Source organism: Podarcis gaigeae, assembly GCF_964106915.1.
Source record: "Podarcis gaigeae genome assembly, chromosome: 10".
NCBI classification, from domain to species: Eukaryota; Metazoa; Chordata; class Lepidosauria; order Squamata; family Lacertidae; genus Podarcis; species Podarcis gaigeae.
Window position 1 is genome coordinate 12,121,161 of NC_139686.1, and position 19,500 is coordinate 12,140,660.

Here is a 19,500-nt window from a genome sequence, read left to right on the forward strand (position 1 = left end):
CGGCCTACTGACGTGGCTGCCAAGGTGTTTTTTTTCCCCCTCAGCAGGCAATGGCCGCGCCAGCCGCTGATTCCTCCTCGGGAGGGCCCGCCGCCCTCCAGCCGGCGGGAGATGCCGGCCGGCCGCCGCTGCATATGGCGGCGCTGGTGTTGGCTCGCGGCGGCAGCAAAGGAATCCCGCTGAAGAACATTAAGCTGCTGGCCGGGGTCCCGCTGATTGGTTGGGTGCTGAGGGCAGCTCTCGACTCCGGCGTCTTTCAGAGGTGTGCGCATGCGCGAATACAATTTCCTTTTCAACCCCCTCTCTCTCCCCCCCCCACTTCACCCACCCAAGGAGTGAGAGTTCTTTTGTCTCCAGGCGAGACTTCGGGGTTATTTTGAGACTCTCTGTAGATTGGACAGAGGAGTTGGTGGGGAAAATGCAATGCAATTGCTTCTTTTTCTTTTCAAATTTCAAAGCTTTTTGGCTTAATTTATATAAATTAAATTGCTGTGTTTTTTTGTGGATTTTTCATTTTTTTAAAAAAATGGCTCTTGTGTGTGTTTATTTATTTCACAAAATTTATATACCGCTTGATTGTAAAGTGGAGGGAAACCATAAAGCGGCTTACAGAAAGAATGAAACAGTTGTTCGTTTTTTGTAATTAAACAATGACAGCGTAAAAACAACTGTGCCTGAAGATTTACTCCACTTACTGGTTTGCCCATTCTAGAAGGACTTAAGAGCAGCCATGTTCAGACACTTAAATCCCCCACTTGGGAGATCGATTAGGTCTTTAATTAACTTTTTATTCAGGGACAGTTCTTTCTACACCTCTGGAAAAGTGGCCTGTTCTGTGGCAATTTGAAGGAGAAAGGTTTTGTGGGAACGATCTGATTCTTCAGGGGAGCAGAATGTACCAGATTGTCTGCTTCAAATAATTATTTTAACTGTGCAATGTGTTTTAATCTGTTTTATGTACTTTATCTTTTGCAGTGGCTTCAGCCACACAAATAATATTTATTTTAAAATAAAATAAAAGTCCAGCAATTTGATAGATAGATCTAAAACAACACAAACATTTCAGTACCCCATACATATAAAAACAGTCAAAAGTTGTTCCACAAAGGCACACCTTTGGGTAGATGCCCAAATGACTATATGCAGTGGTCGGGGTGTAAATCCTCTCCAGAACTGGTATAACTGCATCTGGAGCTTAGTAGTGTGTAAAAGTTGAGAGTGACAAGGACTTCATTGAGTCAGCTGTGCTTGAATGGACCTGGTTGCCTTTTGTTTCCTTTATCCATGTCGCAGTTGAAGCACTGTGATTGTCAAGTTCCCAGGGCTCTTTTGAGGGGGTTGGTCTGGATGACCCTCAGGGTCCCTTCCAACTCAACAATTCTATGATTTTTTTTCTGGCGATAGACTCTTGGACATGAATGATGCCTCGCTTTTATGCAGCGTTGGCCGCTGCACCTTCCTCTCTCCTTTCTTCCTTTCCAGCTGAAAACAATAAACAAGTAATTTTAAAAAAAATATGCATAGGATCAGTCTATCTTATCTGTTGCATTTAACTCATTTTTTTGATACTGAAGTTGGCGTCTCATGAGTCTTCCATTCTGCCCTCTTGGATATTATTCCCACTCACGAGATACCAAATTACTTGGCTACTTACAGGCCTGCCACTATGGCTGAGAAATAGAGAACCTGTGGCCGTCCAGATGTTGTTGGGCTCCAACTCCTGTCAGCCCGGCCAGCGGTTACAGGTTGATGGGGGGCAGTGGTCCCAACGACATTCAGAAGGCTGTAGATTCCTCATCCCTGTCCTAGGTAAACAGCCTCGGTCCAGTATACCTGAAGGAGTGTCTTCACCCCCATTGTTCTGCCCGGACACTGAGGCATAGCTGTCAACTTAAAGATTTGAAAATAAGGGACCAGCAGCCTCGAAAATAAGGGATCAGCAGCCAAAATAAGGGATTTTCCAAGCACAGGTATGGCCCCTCCGAGCCAAAGGCAGAAAGCCCAGCCAGCAGCCAAACGAAGCCTCAAGTGGTGGTTCCCACAGCGCAGCAACCCGGCAAAGGAGATGCAGCAAGGAAAACCACCATCACCTCTCCGCTGGGAAGTGCTGAGCAAAGTCGAGTCCCCAGGCAACGCAGCCGATTTGATCGGCACAAGGCGTGCAAGCTCCACCCCCCAGTCGTTCTTAGACTCCTTATTGGGTGAACAACGCAGCCAAGCAACACAGGTGGAGCCTCCCTCCTCCCTGGCCGGCAGGAAGGGAGGGAGAGGAGCTGCTTACTTTGAAACCCGGGAAATTTAAGGGACATCATCAATAAGGGACAGCAGCGGGACACAGCGCTGGGATAAGGGAGTTTCCCGCCAAATAAGGGACGGTTGACAGCTATGCCCTGAGGTCCAGCGCTGAGGGTCTTCTCGGTAGTGGCACCCGCCCTCTGGAACGCCCTCCCGTCAGATGTCAAAGAGAAAAACAACTACCAGACTTTTAGAAGACATTTGAAGGCAGCCCTGTTTAGGGAAGCTCTTAATGTTTAATAGATTATTGTCTTTTACTACTTTGTTGGAAGCTGCCCAAGGTGGCTGGGGAGACCCAGCCAGATGGGCGGGGTATAAATAATAAATTATTAATATAATGTTTAAATTATATATATAATAATTTATTATTATTATTATTATTATTATAGGTACAAAGGAAGATGTGAACATCATGCAGCTGCATTACATGTCCTATGTTTGCAAGGTTTTCTTTTCTTGTGACTGCCATTCTCGGTGGTTTGTAGGGAAATAGCTTTGATCCTTCTTCTCTGTCTGGGCAATAACTTGTTGCTGCTGCCTTCTGCCTGCCGACAGCGTGTGGGTTTCCACAGACCACGACGAAATTGAGAAAGTGGCCAAGCAGTTTGGGGCAAAAGTCCACCGGAGAAGCTCGGAAGTGTCGAAAGACTCCTCTACCTCCCTAGATGCCATCGTGGAGTTCCTCCAGTATCACGATGGTATGGCGTCCACCTTTGTTTTAAAAAGTATCTATATTTTTATATCCCCCCAGCCTTTCCCAAGGCAGCTTAAACATTGAAAACAAATAAGAAAACAAATCAACATCTTTAAAATTTAGGCAAGAGGCAAAAATAAGGCAATTCTGATTTGCACCAGAAAAAAATTTGAGTTTGCGTTGGAAATTGTTCTAATTTAGCATGTTTATTTTGCCTGCATTTAGTAAACAAAGCTAAACGCTTTGAAACTGCGAAGCATGCCTAATAATTGCATTTGCAACTAGCATTGTTTCTAAAGAATGTTATGAAATGGGGGGGGGTCGACATCCCCCCGCCCAATCAGCTTGCTATTTCATGACTTTCAGTTCAGCCTTGTAAACAAGTCTGCAAAAGTTTCTAGCTTGTTTTTGGTTTGTTTGCTTTTAATAAAGTAGCCTGCTGGCGACCAGCAAAGAACGGAGCTCTGCCCCTCTGGCTCACCTGCATGGAATTTCATGTTGCCAGTGGTTACCAGGCTATTGGCTAAATTCAGATTTGGTCCTGCTAAAGATAATAGCCTGCTCATGTTTTGGATTTCCTCTTATGTCTCCGCCTGAACTTTTTTTTTATGTAGTACTGGAAATGCATTTTGAGTAATATTGCACATTGTTACCTAAACACTGTGATATTCATCTCCTTTGTGTCATTCTCTTCTCCTTTCCCCTCCCTACTTCAGAGGTTGATGTCATAGGAAATATTCAAGCAACTTCCCCCTGTTTACATCCCACCGATCTTACCAGGGTGGCCAAAATGATCCATGAGGATGGCTTTGATTCCGTGTTCTCCGTCGTCAGGCGGCATCAGTTTCGGTGGAGCGAAATAAAAAAAGGAGGTGAGCAGTATTGCTTCTCATAAAAGCATGCAAGCAAATTATTGTTGTTTTCATTATGATTATATGTGCATAAGTGCCATACATAGCACAATGCAGTCCTCAGGTCACACACCCAAACCTCCTACCTTCCTACTATTCCAGAATCCCACATAGACATTTTTTCCTCCGTCTATCCCTATTAGACTGATCCTCGATCTTTAATTCTAGGTCTTCAGTGGTCATTTTGAGTGATTGCAGCTCAGATTGCGTGGTTAGGCTCGCGTTAAGCGCTTCATTTGCCATTTGCATTATATCGGCTCTGCGACCAGATACTATCTCAACTTCAGCTTCAGGTGGCTGCAGAGCAGCAGTCCAGCCATTTGCTAGAGCTCGTCTTATTTTGGCAGTCACTTGCTCTGAATCCCTCTCCTCCTTTGGGGCCATTGGAGGTCTTTACGTTCTTTTGCCTGGAAACGCCAGGCGCCATGTCTTCCACACCAGCTTTGTCTGACAGCTCTGAGTAATCAGCCTTTAGAACAGCCTTTCTCAACCGATGGGTCCCCAGATGTTGTTGAACTACAACTCCCATCAGCCCTAGTTAGCAAGGCCAGAGCTCAGGGATGATGGGAGTTGTAGTCCAACAACATCTGGGGACCCACAGGTTGAGAGCTGCTTCTTTAGAGCAGTGTTCCCCAACCTTGGGCCTCCAGCTGTTTTTAGACTACAATTCCCATCATCCTTGACCACTGGTCTTGCTAGCGAGGGATGATGGGAGTTGTAGTCGAAAGGAACACCAAGCACCATCTAGTCCAACCCCCCTCAAGCCTCATTAATTTGCTTTTGGGACTGCCAGGTTAGATGTGATTTAAATCAAATCGATTTCAATCACAATTTCAATCACTAGTCAGTAAGACTTGATTTAAATTATTTTTTTACAGAAAGACTCATTCTTGCTGGTATAATCTTAATATTTACAACCAGACGAAGGTTTCATTTTTGGAATAATAAATTTTCAGAGTAGTTTTTACAGTTATATAAAAAATTACTGATTTGGTTATACTATTAGAAATACATTGTCAGATAATTATGCGGTTACTATGAAGTTTAATAAGTTAACTGTTTATATTTGGACAACTTTTCTGCTGTACTTTATTGGAAGGAGAACAATAATCATTTCCTTCATATCAATTTAAACAATTTATTTAACTAAAACAATAACATCATAGCGTATGTATCCATGTTTGTTAAATGATGTGGTTAAACGTTTTTTTAAAAAAACCAGACTGAGTTTTAGCACACATGAAAACCTTTTAAAAAATCCTTATTTCCTGATGAATAGCCTTTGGACTCTAATGTAACTTAAATGGAAAACTATCTTTAGAAAGATTTTTCCTCCAAAAGCATTTTCTTTTAAAAATCTGATTTAAATTTTTTTTTAAAATTGATTTTCTTTAATTATTTTTTTAATCATTGATTTTTATCCACCCTGGGGACTGCGAAGAGGTCTCAGAGAGGTGGGAAACAGCATCATTGCATGCATTCAGTGCAGTTTTAATCCCTAGGGTAGTGGAGATTCAAAATCAAGCTGCCATTGGACTTCATGGCAAGCCACACACACCTCATTAATGTTGTTCTTTTGCCTCTCGTCTCTTTCTCCCCTCCACGCCCCCCCTTTTATCAGTATGTGAAGTGACCGTACCTCAAAATCTGAATCCGGCCAAGCGCCCCCGTCGGCAGGACTGGGACGGAGAGCTCTATGAAAATGGGTCTTTCTACTTTGCCAAAAGGCCCCTGATCGAAAAGGGGTATTTGCAGGTGGGTGTAGATGTTGAGCTGGGAATTTTGTCCGTACCATCCTAACAGTTTTTCTTCTTTTCTTTTTGAAATTGTGCTCTAAGGCAGTGTTTCCCAACCTTGGGCCTCCAGCTGTTTTTGGACTACAATTCCCATCATCCCTTGCCACTGGTCTTGCTAGTCAGGGATGATGGGAGTTGTAGTTCAAAAACAGCTGGAGGCCCAAGGTTGGGAAACACTGCTCTAAGGTGAGCTTGAGACTCCTGTCTCCCAGGTCTCAGTCCAACACTCTTGACACTATACAATACTTATTTCAGTTCTTTGTTGTTTGTTGTTTAGTCGTGTCCGACTCTTTGTGACCCCATGGACCAGAGCACGCCAGGCACTTCTGTCTTCATTTCAATGCTATTTCAATGCAGATCCCTTAATTGCTCTTTAAACACCTACATTATGGGAAAGAATCCTGGCAGCCTGTCGTCTCTCCTGTGCCATATTCCCACAAAAAATCCCCCTTCAAAGCTGTCATTTGCCCCAAAGGTGCCACTGTGAGCCCGTGTAGTATAATACTTAGAGTCTTGCAGTGATGCCTGGGAGACCGGGATTCTCATCCCAACTCAGCAGTGCAGCTCACCTTAGGCCATTTCTCAACCTAACCCATCTCACAGGGTTGTTATGAGGATAAAATGGGGAGAAAGGGGATCAATGTAATAAACAAATACGTTGCAATGGCACTTTCTGGGCAAATACCAGCCTTTTTTTGCTGGCGGGGGGGGGGGGGTTATTTGGCAGGAAAATTGAAAGGGGAGAAGGTTTAGAACTTCCTGCCTGGGTTGTGGCAAGAGGCAACTGTTTGAAAGCAGTGCTTATCTGAGATTTTAATGATGCCACATCCAGTAATCTGGCTGCTGCATTTTGGACCTGAATTGACACTTCCTAGCCGTCTCCAAGGGTAGCCCCACGTGGAGCACATTGCAGTAGTCCAGTCCGGACTGGCGCATGGGGTGCAGTGGGCAAGATACGAACCTTGTCAAGTCAAAATAAATAAGTGGAAAGGTGTAGGAGGAGGCTCCAGTGTAGCGCAAGACCAGAGAGACTTTAGTTTGCATTCACACCTGGCTAAGAAAGCTACCAGTTTGTCTTGCTTAGGTGCTTAAACTCAGGTCTCCTTGAGCCCCTTCCAGGAAGCATTAAGTGGCAGACTTCCTTCCTTCCTTCCTTGTTGGGAATGCCATCTGCTGCTGGAGAAAGGGTTGGGTAGAGGCCCCTGATGCTCTCCAGGTGGTTGCATGTGCCCCAGAGATGATTTGACATGAAATACTACATGCTGGCATATTCTGCCCCTTCCTCCCTCTCTGCTTCAGCCAAACTGACTGGCGTGTTCTTTTAATTTTGCTTAGGGTGGGAAAATGGCTTATTATGAAATGCGTGCCGAGCATAGCGTGGATATAGATGTTGACATTGACTGGCCCATTGCAGAGCAAAGAGTCCTGCGGTAATATATGTGTATATTTCATTTATTTGGCACCTCCAATTTGTATTACATGTGTTTGTTTTAAGGTAAAGGTAAAGGGACCCCTGACCATTAGGTCCAGTCGTGACCGACTCTGAGGTTGCGGCGCTCATCTCGCTGTATTGGCCGAGGGACAGCTTCCAGGTCATGTGGCCAGCATGACTAAGCTGCTTCTGGCGAACCAGAGCAGAACAGCGCACGGAAACGCCGTTTACCTTCCCGCCAGAGCAGTACCTATTCATCTACTTGCACTTTGACGTGCTTTCGCACTGCTAGGTTGGCAGGAGCTGGAACCAAGCAACGGGAGCTCACCCCGTCACAGGGATTCAAACCGCCGACCTTCTGATCGGCAAGTCCTAGGCTCTGTGGTTTAACCCACATATATTTTTAGTGTTCATGTTATGCTGTTCACCGTCATATGGCAGTCTTTTGCTTAATGTTGATGGTATAGAAATTTTTACCCTTTGCCTTGTGGGGCAGCAACGGGAGAAGAAAGGGCTGAGGAGGAAACCCTAGTGCAGGGGTCGGCAACCTGCGGCTCCGGAGCCGCATGCGGCTCTTTAACGCCTTTGCCGCGGCTCCGGGGTGGAGGCGAGGGGAGGAGGCGCATTTTCCTTTGTTCCCGCCCCAAGCCTCGCGCGCCCGACGGGAGCTCCTGCCGGGCGCGCAAGGCTTGCAGACACTCGCCCGAAGCACGGGGAGCCCTCCGGAGGGCTCCCTGTGCTTCGGGCGGCAGGCTGCCGCCCCAAGCCTCGCGCGCCCGACGGGAGCTCCTGCCAGGCGCGCAAGGCTGGCAGACACTCGCCCGAAGCACGGGGAGCCCTCCGGAGGGCTCCCTGTGCTTCCGGCGGCAGGCTGCCGCCCCAAGCCTCGCGCGCCCGACGGGAGCTCCTGCCAGGCGCGCAAGGCTTGCAGACACTCGCCCGAAGCACGGGGAGCCCTCCGGAGGGCTCCCTGTGCTTCGGGCAACAGGCTGCCACCCCAAGCCTCGCGCGCCCGACGGGAGCTCCTGCCGGGCGCGCAAGGCTTGCAGACACTCGCCCGAAGCACGGGGAGCCCTCCGGAGGGCTCCCTGTGCTTCGGGCGGCAGGCTGCCGCCCCAAGCCTCGCGCGCCCGACGGGAGCTCCTGCCGGGCGCGCAAGGCTTGCAGACACTCGCCCGAAGCACGGGGAGCCCTCCGGAGGGCTCCTTGTGCTTCGGGCGGCAGGCTGCCGCCCCAAGCCTCGCGCGCCCGACGGGAGCTCCTGCCAGGTGCGCAAGGCTTGCAGACACTCGCCCGAAGCACGGGGAGCCCTCCGGAGGGCTCCGCGTGCTTCGGGCGGCAGGCTGCCGCCCCAATCCTCACACGCCCGACGGGAGCTCCTGCCGGGCGCGCAAGGCTTGCAGACACTCGCCCGAAGCACGGGGAGCCCTCCGGAGGGCTCCCTGTGCTTCGGGCAACAGGCTGCCGCCCCAAGCCTTGCGCGCCCGACGGGAGCTCCTGCCGGGCGCGCAAGGCTTGCAGACACTCGCCTGAAGCACGGGGAGCCCTCCGGAGGGCTCCCTGTGCTTCGGGCAACAGGCTGCCGCCCCAAGCCTCGCGCGCCTGGCGGGAGCTCCCGCCAGGCGCACAAGGCTTGCGGACACTCGCTGGGGCTGCAGGCTGCTGCCCGCAAGCCTTGTGAGCCTGTGGGAACTCCCGCCGGGCTTGCAAGGCTTGCGGATAGCTTCCTGAAGCCTGGAGAGCGAGAGGGGTCGGTGCGCACCGATGCCTCTCGCTCTCCAGGCTTCAGCGAAAGCCTGCATTCGCACCATAGGACGCACACAGATTTCCCCTTCATTTTTGGAGGGGAAAAGTGCGTCCTATGGAGCGAAAAATACGGTATATAGCATGTCTTTGTTGCTGGCTGATTTGCTGCTATTGCTTTGCAATTTGCAGCTACTGTTTTGAAGGGGAGTGAAGAACACACACTCAAAAAAAGGTAACTTGTTAATATAACGTTTATTTCTATGAGGAGGAGTAATTCTGAGGGGTCAAACAAAAAATAATTAAAAAGTGTCAAAAAAGTTATTTTTATAATGACGAGGATAACATTGGGCTAAGAAACAATGTATGCAGTGTTATATTTGTTTTAAATGTCGCAATGGTTTTGCGGCTCCCAGTTGTTGTTTTTTCTTCGGAAACGGGTCCAAGTGGCTCTTTTTGTCTTAAAGGTTGCAGACCCCTGCCCTAGTGCATCAATCCAGACTGGTGTCCCTAAGACTGTTGGATGGTGCCTTGTACGCCTCCTTCCAGCATCTCCTGCAGCCAAGCTGGTGTCAAATGTATTGCTCTGTTTTCCTTTGGACCACATCAGCAAGGCTGAGGGGGTGGTCTTGTTGTCTGGGCAGCCCAGGACCTCCAGACACACTGTCCAGGCTCCAGGAGAGGTCACTTTGGTGCTGCTTAGGCAGCTTACCAGTTTCTGCAGCAGTTTGACTTCACCTCTAGATGTGCACTCCATTGTCTCTCAAGACATACGGATGCCCACAACAAAAATGAATTTTTTGCAAATGAATAATGTTAATTGCCTTATGAATTTTTAAATTGAAGAGTGCTATAAAAATATAAATAAAATTTAAAAAACGGCCTCGGTCCTGTATACCTGAAGGAGCGTCTCCACCCCCACTGAGATCCAGTGCTGAGGGCCTTATGGCGGTTCCCTCACTGCGAGAAGTGAGGTTACAGGGAACCAGGCAGAGGGCCTTCTCGGTAGTGGCGCCCGCCCTGTGAAACGCCCTCCCTTCAGATGTTAAAGAGATAAACAACTACCTGACATTCAGAAGACATCTTAAGGCAGCCCTGTTCAGGGAAGTTTTTAATGTGTGACATTTTAGTGTATTTTTGGTCTCTGTGGAAGCCGCCCAGAGTAGCTGGGGAAACCCAGCCAGATGGGCAGGGTACAAATAATAAAGTATTATTAATTATTATTACTATTATTATAAATGTAAGGAATACATACCTAAAATGTCCGGCCACACTGTGGCCCAGTTTTCATTGAGGTTGAAAACCTGTGCCTGGGCTATACCACTCCATCCTGCGATTGGGGATTCACACGATCAAATACATCCTATATGCAAAAATGCCCTCTTCAAAGGAAAAAAAATCAGGTAGAAGGTGTGGCGATCACACAGGGTCCCCGGACGTTTCACCATCTATTGATCCTTGTGCCACCACTTTATTTCTCGCTGCCACCACCCAGGCCCTACCTGGAACAATACTGAGTCCAATCAGGGTTAAATTGAAAAAAAACTTTTTGTTTATTTATTGCAGTTTAACAAGCGTGTGGTTTCATAAACAGTATCAGTCAATTACATTCATGGGGTGCCTAGCCAGTCCTAAAACTTTCGCTACCTGCTCTCCCTCACTAAACCACCTCTCAGATGTTTACTTGTTTTCCTAGCCCCTAACTGTTCCTGACTCAGCCTGTTTCGTTACACTAACTCAACCTACCCACAACTCTATCCCAATTCACTCCCACTCCACCCAACTCCCAACAAACTCTCCCCTTTGCCCCTCCCAGAGCTGGTTTTATAGCCCCACTGACTCCACCCCCCTGGGTCCTGACTGGGCAACCTGTTTAACTATTTCACCTCCAGCACTCTCTCACCTGTTAACGTCACAGAAGGCTAGCTAGCTTCCTTTATTCCTGACACCTGCTTGTTCAGGGAATCATATTAGAGGAAAAAAATATATTGGGTGGTTTAAAGACTCTCTCAAGGCAAATCTAAAAAAATGTAGTATAAACACTAACAACTGGGAAACACTGGCCTGCAAGTGCTCCAATTGGAGAACAGCCTTTACCAAAGGTGTCATGGACTTTGAAGACGCTTGAACTAAGGATGAAAGGGAGAAACGTGCTAAGAGGAAGGCAAGTTTGGCAAACCCTCACCATGATCAGCTTCTGGCTGGAAACCAATGTCCCCACTGTGGAAGGACGTGTGGGTCCAGAATTGGCCTCCAAAGTCACTTACGGACTCACTGTTAAAACCGTGTTTATGGAAGACAATCTTACTTGGCTATGAGTGATGGCCAAGGAAGACAGAAGTGGTGCAGCCCAGAGGCAGGTTTGCAACCTCAGTGAGAATGAAGTTGTTACTGTCTCATTTGTTTCCCCTTTCCCCAGTCATGTGAGATTGCATAGCAGAGGCAAATGAAACACACAGACGCCAGCCCCTTACTTATGATTGCCACATCCATCTTTCCAGGTACGGCTACTTTGGTAAAGAGGCCTTGAAAGAGGTGAAGCTGCTGGTTTGTACCATTGACGGATGCCTCACCACGGGCCACATCTACGTCTCGGGAGACGAGAAGGAGATTATTTCCTACGACGTCAGGGATGCGACTGGAATCCGCCTGCTTCAGAAACGAGGTGTCGAGGTGTGTCTTCGCTTCTTGCAGCTATCTTGCGGTTGATTCACCTGTCAGGGTTGCCAGGAGGCTTCCTTCGTTGTAAGGAAAGCAAGTTTCTAGATCTTAGCATTTCGGGGAGAGACCCTCAAATGGCTCGGCGTGGTTGGGACTTTCGAAGGGTCTTAGCGGGGCTTTGTTGCCCTGATTAAATGCGGCCATTTCTCCCATCTCCCGCTAAACTCAGGAACTGCACATATGAGTTCACAAAAAGAAAACATCCCAAACTGCTGCAATAAGATTTGTTCCAACAAGATTTTATCATGTTATTTTTACAGGAGCGTTTCACGTTGCAAAACTATTGCGTAAAGCTCCTGTAAAAATAACAAGATAAAATTCACTCCCCCAGAACAGAGTGGTACCAACCAACCCAGGCGACTTTTTTTCTTTCTTTTTTTGTATGTTTCTATTATTATTATTTTGTGGAAATAATTTTTATTTTATTTTACAAGTACAGAGTTATAACAATACAAAATGCATATCCATATATAGAGATTTCTTTGAATCTCTAGACTTCCCACCTTTCCCCTTCATGGGCCCTATTATAAACCTTTTCAACTGCATATTATTTCATCATCCAAATTTGATGTCTTTTCCTTTTCATCCACAGTACAGTGGTACTGCAGGTTAAGTACGGAGGTCCGTTCTTAACCTGAAACTGTTCTTAACCTGAAGCACCACTTTAGCTAATGGGGCCTCCTGCTGCTGCCGCGCCACTGCTGCATGATTTCTGTTCTCATCCTGAAGCAAACTTCTTAGCCTGAAGCACTATTTCTGGGTTAGCGGAGTCTGTAACCTGAAGCGTATGTAACCCGAGGTACCGCTGTATATTCTACATTAGAAGTGTTACAGTGTTTTCATCTGCTTATAGTGGTTTCTCCAGTAAATTATAAATTTTCCCCATTCTTTTTTGAAGTCTTGTTCTTGGTTCCTGAGCTTTCCGGTCAGTTTTACCATTTCATCGTAGTCCGTCAGCTTATTTTGCCATTCTTCTCTGGTAGGGACTTTGTCTTTCCATCTCTTAACCCAGATGACTTTCAAAGAGGAGCAGACTATTGGTGGCTGCTAGCCGTGCTGGAAACTATGCTCTGTGAGAGGCCTGCAAGAGGAGATGCACTCCTCTTCTGGCCTCTAACATGCTCTGCCTCCACAATTGAAGGCAGCCATGGTTCTGAATACCAGTTGCTGGAAGTTGCTCAGGACAGGATAGTACTATATTATTATTATTATTATTATTATTATTATTATTATTATTATTATTATTTATACCTCGCCCACTCTGGGCGGCTGCCAACAAAAGACTAAAATACAATAACCTATTAAACATTAAAAGCTTCCCTAAACAGGGCTGCCTTTAGATGTCTTCTAAAAGTCTGGTAGTTGTTTATTTCTTTGACATCTGGTGGAAGCGCGTTCCACAGGGCGGACGCCACTACCGAGAAGGCCCTCTGCCTGGTTCCCTGTAACTTGGCTTCTCGCAGCGAGGAAACCGCCAGAAGGCCCTCGGCACTGGACCTCAGTGTCCGGGCAGAAGGATGGAGGTTCACGCCCCCCTTGCTCACGTCCCCCTTGCAGGCTTCCTACAGACACCTGGTCGGCCACTGTGAGAACAGGATGCTGGACTGGGTGGGCCATTGGCCTGATCCTGCTGGCTCCTCTTGTGTCCATAGGTGCGGCTGATCTCCGAGAGGGACTGCTCATCGAAGACTCTTTCTGCCATGAAGTTGGGCTGTGCCGCGGAAGTCAACGTGGCTGACAAGCTGCTGGTCGTAGAGAAATGGAGGAAGGAAATGGGGCTTTGCTGGAAGGAAGTGGCGTATTTAGGTGAGGCCTGATCTCCACCTGAAAAATCGGGCTCTGTGCTGTATGTCAGGGATGGGGAGCCTGTGGACTACAACTCCCATCATCCCTGGTTATTAGCTGCACTGGCTGGAGCTGCTGGGAGCTGGAGTCCATCAACAACTGGAAAGCCAACCCACAAGCTTTTATTACATACACTATATTGCATGTGGGATGGAAGGGCGCCAAATTTTGGCCTTACCTCCAGCACAAACATCAAGGCAGTGGTGCAGTCCGTGGGTTCCATGCCAAGGTTGGTCTGCCCTGATCTAAAGTATCTATGACAGTATCTAGAAAGTATCAAGTATCTAGTCGAAGTTTGCATTTAAGGGTTTGGTGTGTTGTTGTTTTTTATGTGTTTGGTCTAATCTAGGGATGACCATCCTTTGACCTTCCACACACTGTTGAACTACAGCTCCCATCAGATTTGTAGTCCAACAACATCTTGAAGGCCACAGATTGGCCACCCTAGAGAATCTCATCTTCTCCTGAAGAATACAAGCAAAATTATGATGCTTACCAAGCAAAGGCTCCTGTTCCCAATGTGCTGAGAAGTTCTCCTGCTCAGCTGTGATTCCTTCAGTGCAGGTGATTGGATTAGATGACCCCTGGGGGGGTGTCCCTGTTCCATTGATCATCCGATTAGGCTGTGAACAGCAGGACTGTTGTGGCATCCAGTCCGCTTCCACTGAGCCAACCTGCTTCTCCTGGCTACCAGCAGAGTATCTTGCGCAGTGATGTGCCTGTGTGGAAGGAATCTCAGCCATGCAGTAAAACTCTCGTACAACAGCTTCTCTATTCTACGAAGCTTTATTGTACAGCAGCAAAAATAAACAGGAGAGAGCGAAGGCATGGTGCTTCTCCTGTCGCAGCAAAACAGAAAGTAAAACGTTCACATAACAAAGATGTGAACACACCCCCAGTGACAGGACATAACATCCCATGAGCTGTTAACCCTATAAGCTCTGGGTATCCTCACAGTCCCTTCCAACGCTCCAGTCCTATGAGCCTATGAAACCTTAGGTTTTGTGGTGTACTGTTGCAAGCACCTTCATTGTCCTGGGAAAGAAACTCTGAAGCTTTGATGAATGAATGCTTGGAATCAACAGTCTTCTACTAGCGGTGGGCTTTTGTTGTTAGGGTCCTGATCAAATATGTGTCTCTGTCGCTGCAGGAAATGAGGAATCGGATGTGGAGTGCCTGAAGAAGGCTGGCATGAGTGCCGTCCCCGCCGACGGCTGCCCTGCTGCCCAGAAAGCCACCGGCTACATCTGCAAATGCAACGGTGGCCGCGGCGCGATCCGGGAGTTTGCAGAGCACATATTCCTCCTAATGGAAAAGGTGAATTCAGCTGGAAAGAAGCTCTGCTGATAAAATTCTGAAAGCTGCCACCCTTGGGGAAGCAGTCTCCTAATTCATTTCTTATCGTTCACTCACTGTGCTCTTTTTTTTTTTCTTTTTGACATTTTATGGATCCCAAAGGGCATTCTCAGGAAATTGTAAAAGCAAGGATTTCCAAGCATTTAAATCAAATCATCATGTTTCCTGTTGTGGTCCCATGCTGGCATAAAAAAAGCCAGCCAAATCAAGCCAATATTGCAATATAGCTCAACATCATGGGTCTTGCTGGAATGTTAAAGTTTGCAACATTCATGTCTGCCTCTCTGGGGGCGGACCTGGGTTTTTCTTTGGCAAATGTGATTCTTGGTGGTTTGGGTGTTTTTGAAAGGCAAATGTAGGATATTATCAGTATCAAATGCTATTGTGCAAGGAACGGATTTGACGGGAAGGAGGTGGGGCTGTTGTTTTCAAAGTTCAGTTCCTTGCAGAGATAATAATAATAAGTTATTATTTGTACCCCGCCCATCTGGCTGGGTTTCCCCAGCCACTCTGGGCATCTCCCAGAGAATAGGGAGTGGTCTTCTATGTCATAAAGGGTCTGCCCTCTCCTGTCTAGTAGGAATACAGGCGTTCCACTGTCCGCTCTCAAGAATTGTGCTCCTGCAGCAAGGTTATGTAGAAGGACTCTCAAGTTTGCAAGAAATTGAATCCCACCGCTGTTCTGGATTGTACAGTGGAGGGGCCCATAATCCAGGGGTGGCATGCATGCTTTATGTGTGGAAAGTTCCCAGATTCAAACCCCGGCATCTCCAGTTAATAGGATCAGGCGGGTGGTAATGTGAAAGGGCCGTAGACCCTTGATCAAAAACCCTGGGCTTGATGGACACATAATCCTCCGGAAAGGCAGCAATAGGCTGCCCTGGTTCCATTAGTTGCTGCTCAAGATGCCGTCTGGTTGGCTATCTGTTTGACCTTTGCAACGGTTCATAGGCCACACTACCTTTTGAGTCTGGTCTTAAGGTCTGATTCTCTTTTTCTCCTCCCATCCCTCTTCCCTTATTGGAGAACGTCCCCAGTCCCGTCCCGTCCCCCCCCCCCCCCGGAGGGTGCATATGATAATTCTGCCTGCCTTATAACCCTTCCTATATATTGAGGGAAGGTGGCTTGCATGCTGAGGAAAGGCTAGGGTCAACACTTCTCCCCAAAATGCTGAATTCTGAATCGGCAAGGGATAGGTTGGGTTTTTGTTTGACCATTCAAACATTCAGCTCCCTCAATTGCAGCAAGACGTAACACAGTCAGATAAACGTTTTTCCCTCCTGTCCTTTTGGGCTGAGTTTAACTGAAGGATAAGCTCCCCCTGAAAGCACTTAACCGCACAATGCACAGCACAGTGGGTGCTTCGTTTTAAAGGACAATAGAGGCATTTGCTAGCTGCTATGTACTCTGGGCCAGTAATCGTAATCTGGAAGTGCTCTGTTTGTTTGCAAGCACCGCACACATAGAGACTTGTATCACCCTTGCTTAATGTTGGCTGGGTCACATTTATGCATAGATCCAATATGCACTGGATTAAAGCATGTGCTTTGCAGTCTTCTACCTTCTTCTCAGAAATCGCTTTCTGGCAAGACTGGATATATGCACCTCTGAAACCAATTCTAAAAACCTAGCGGTTCTCCACATTCAAAACAGGTCACCTCTCCAGAGGAGGAAAACCCCTCTCTTGTGAGCAGAATACCTGCAAATATGTTTGGCTATATTTATCTTCTGTTCCCCCTCCCCCCCCAAAAAAAAATGGAATAGCCAGGTGTAAACTGGGGTGTATTTTGACCAGTTTGGAAGAGACAGGAGAGGAGTTGATAATTTAGTACCAAAGGAATGATCTTCCTTTCTCCTGTGACCTCACCACTTAAGCAGAAAGATGAGCAATGAATTTATATTGAATTACTTGTGAGTGGAGGGTGGGTTGTACTGTTTTCTGACTGTTGTATTCAGAAAATTACCCGGTGCTGGGACTTGCAAGTCAGGAGAGTGCTGTTGCACTCAGGTAGCAACAGAATTCTGTATCAGATGGACCTTGGCCTCCCGCAGCAGGAATCTTCTTACTTGCTTAAATACTGTATAGGATAAATTTTCTTCCAGCGGGTGGAGTTATGTTGTGTCCTTTGTGTTTAGTAAATTTCTGGGAGCTGGAAATGGAGAACCTCTACTGCTCAGTTGCTTGGTTGGGTAAAAGGCGCTATATATATATATATATATATATATATATATATATATATATATGAATGATAATTGATTTGTCTTGTTGATTATTTATAAGCTCAGGTAATGAGCTGCCAAAGGTTAAAAGAAATCTTAATCAGAGTAGGCTTCGCTTTTCTATCCAAGAATAAAAACGGTTTTTAAAAAAACACACTTCTGTGGTTTGGTTTGATTTGGTTTGGTTTGGTTTGGTTTTTCCTCTTTGGGCCAGTCACTGCCTCTCGGCCTACCTCGCAAGGTTGTCCTGGGGGGTTAAATGAGGAGGAGGAAAACCATGTATGCCACCTTGAGCTCCTTGGATATTATCTCACTTATGATATAAATGTAATAAATAAATAACCCACCTCACTGGATGCTTGTGAGGATAAGAGGCAGAGGTGCGGAGGGGGTGTACTAATAGGTTGGACTGGCGATCCTTTGCCCTAGAGACCCAGGGCAAGCATGATTTGTACCATTCCAGGGGTAACTAGCTGATCAAGTCGAAGGTAACTGTGCTCCCTTTGCAAGGTTCAGCGGGGGATGTTCTAAAATCAACGGGGTTTGCTTGGAAAGCAGCTGCCCTGAGAACTGCAAAAATCGGATGCTTCCCCTCTGCCTCCTGTTTCAGCCACTAGATGTTGCTGCCACCTTCCTCCTCCTCCAAAGCCAGAAGCACAGAATTGCCAGGGGTTTTGAGCACATCGCAGCCTCCGGCTCTTTTCATTTACGCATCCCCGCTATAATTTGTGACGCCGATTTGTTAAATGGTTGCAGGCGCGCTCGTAAAAACGACTGCCAGAATAGTCCCCACGGAGCGATACATATTTTTCCCCTGCTTTCTTTATAAAATCCTCTGTGGCAGAGGGATTGAATTCTAAGCGCGGATAAGCGGCTGCAGGATGGGGATATTGGCATCGCACACATCACGGCCCGATAAATGGCTGTCTAAGAGGGGTCGGTCTATCCGTAAGAACGCACCCGATCTCAGAGGGGCGCAGTACCTCTCACCTCTAGATGTTGCCAAGTTTTTGTTTCCATCAGCTGCAGTCGGCATAGACCAGGGTCCGAGATAATAGTCTGTGCTTAGTTAGACTGTGGAACTCACTCCCACAAGAGCCAGTGTTGGCCATCCACTTGGGTGGCTTCAGAAGATTAGATGGAGGGAAGGGTTAGTAGAGTTCTTATGTTCTCAGTGACAGATGGAGACTAGCAAACATCAGTACGGCGCAAGTTCCCCATCTAACAGTTTTGCCTTTTTGCAGATATAAACTGGAAGTCTTACATTTCTGCATTTTACATTTCTTTTTTGTATATAATTTTTATTAAATTTTCTGTTTTACAGTTTAAAACACTCATTTAAACATCCTTAAAATATCAGTGACTTCGCTTCTTCTCTTTCCATGGTTCATTTTGCATATCATAAATCCCTGCGTATTTTACAAAAACTAAACCATTCAGGATTCCATTATTGCATCCATCAAAACTTATTTACACTGTTGAATTTATCTTAATGCTGCCAAGGTTTTCAAGTGTACACAATTCCCCCCCCCCCATATACTCAATAAACGTTTTCCAATCTTCTCATTAGCAAAACATGTCTATCTAGTTCTGCAAACTTGACATTATGGAAAAGTGCCATTTCCCCCCTTGCAATTTGTCAATGCCTGCTAGGGTCAAACAATTTCTCCTTGTGCTGTGACTTTATTTTAGCCTCTTAAATGGCTAGTTTCATGCTTGACAGACTCGTTTGCAGTAGGTCTCTTTTATGGCTGGGTGGGGATTTGATCCCTGGTATCCCAGGTCAGAGTCCAGAACTCTAACCACTACACTGCCACTGCCAATACACAAGAAGTCAATATTAGCAGGTGATACCAAAGCCAAACATTTGCAGTGTTGTCAAATCAGAAGGAACAGGAACCCCAGTGATCAAGTGGGGACAGACTGTTTGGAGGGAGGAGGAGAAAACAGAAAATGGGTGTAAGTGAAATGGAGTGGAGAGGCTTCAGATTATGGACAGATAAACTGCAACATTTGGTCACCCTTTCCCACATTTACACTTTCCGCTTTCCTTTTTAGAAGAGACATAACCCCAAAGTCTGGAGAATTCAAGCCTTTTTAAATATATACAGACCTCCCCAACAAACGTTTCCGTACAGTCGCCAGCTGGTGGCTGGTTGCCGTCACAATCAGAACTCGTAGACAAGATGTTTTGCCACTTCGCTAAATTTCATTTTCTTGTTAAATGTCTCTTCGAACATCCGGTTCTGTTTGGGAGTGAAATGGTTTTTCCAGTCGCCGACGGCACCTGGAGAATGAGCGATGGGAAAAAATTAAAACTGCGCTCTGTCGCAGATTCTGACTGCTCACTAAACCCTATTGCCTCTTCAGCTTCCAATGCCTCATCCTTCTCCCAGTCTTTTGACCACTCATGGTCATCCCACCACCATCTCCTTGGCTTTGAGTCTTTTCCCCTTGGGGGTTCCCCGGCTGGTTCCTCTCCCCATT

The 19,500-nt window shown here is 46.9% G+C and overlaps 2 protein-coding genes across 3 annotated transcripts in view; one reads left to right on the top strand and one right to left on the bottom strand.

Annotated features, from left to right (window-relative positions):
* On the top strand, positions 1-16,535 carry CMAS (cytidine monophosphate N-acetylneuraminic acid synthetase). 2 transcript variants are annotated; one of them, XM_083700743.1, is made up of 8 exons: positions 1-262; positions 2,851-2,993; positions 3,706-3,861; positions 5,522-5,655; positions 7,032-7,126; positions 11,373-11,544; positions 13,245-13,398; positions 13,787-13,903. In XM_083700743.1, the coding sequence occupies exons 1-8, from the start codon at positions 51-53 to the stop codon at positions 13,801-13,803; spliced, it is 1,083 nt and encodes a 360-aa protein (XP_083556869.1). In that variant the 5' UTR covers positions 1-50; the 3' UTR covers positions 13,804-13,903. The 2 variants fall into 2 exon arrangements, with proteins under 2 accessions (XP_083556869.1, XP_083556868.1); XM_083700742.1 differs by lacking the exon at positions 13,787-13,903 and adding an exon at positions 14,588-16,535 and having other exon boundaries at positions 36-262.
* LOC310826193 (sulfotransferase 6B1-like) overlaps positions 14,855-19,500 on the bottom strand; it is a 17,059-nt gene continuing 12,413 nt past the window's right edge. Inside the window, exon 6 of the mRNA XM_083700916.1 lies at positions 14,855-19,300. Within this exon, the coding sequence (XP_083557042.1) occupies positions 19,182-19,300 (119 nt within the window). The 3' untranslated portion in view covers positions 14,855-19,181. The remainder of the gene's footprint in view (positions 19,301-19,500) is intronic.

What these genes read in the sequence shown, in the direction of transcription:
- CMAS (XM_083700742.1), top strand. Translation starts at nt 51, where the DNA reads ATGGCCGCGCCAGCCGCTGATTCCTCCTCGGGAGGGCCCGCCGCCCTC. An exon ending in GCAGAGCAAAGAGTCCTGCG is followed by an intron (nt 7,127 to 11,372) that starts GTAATATATGTG and finishes CCATCTTTCCAG; the next exon opens with GTACGGCTACTTTGGTAAAG. An exon ending in TTCAGAAACGAGGTGTCGAG is followed by an intron (nt 11,545 to 13,244) that starts GTGTGTCTTCGC and finishes TTGTGTCCATAG; the next exon opens with GTGCGGCTGATCTCCGAGAG.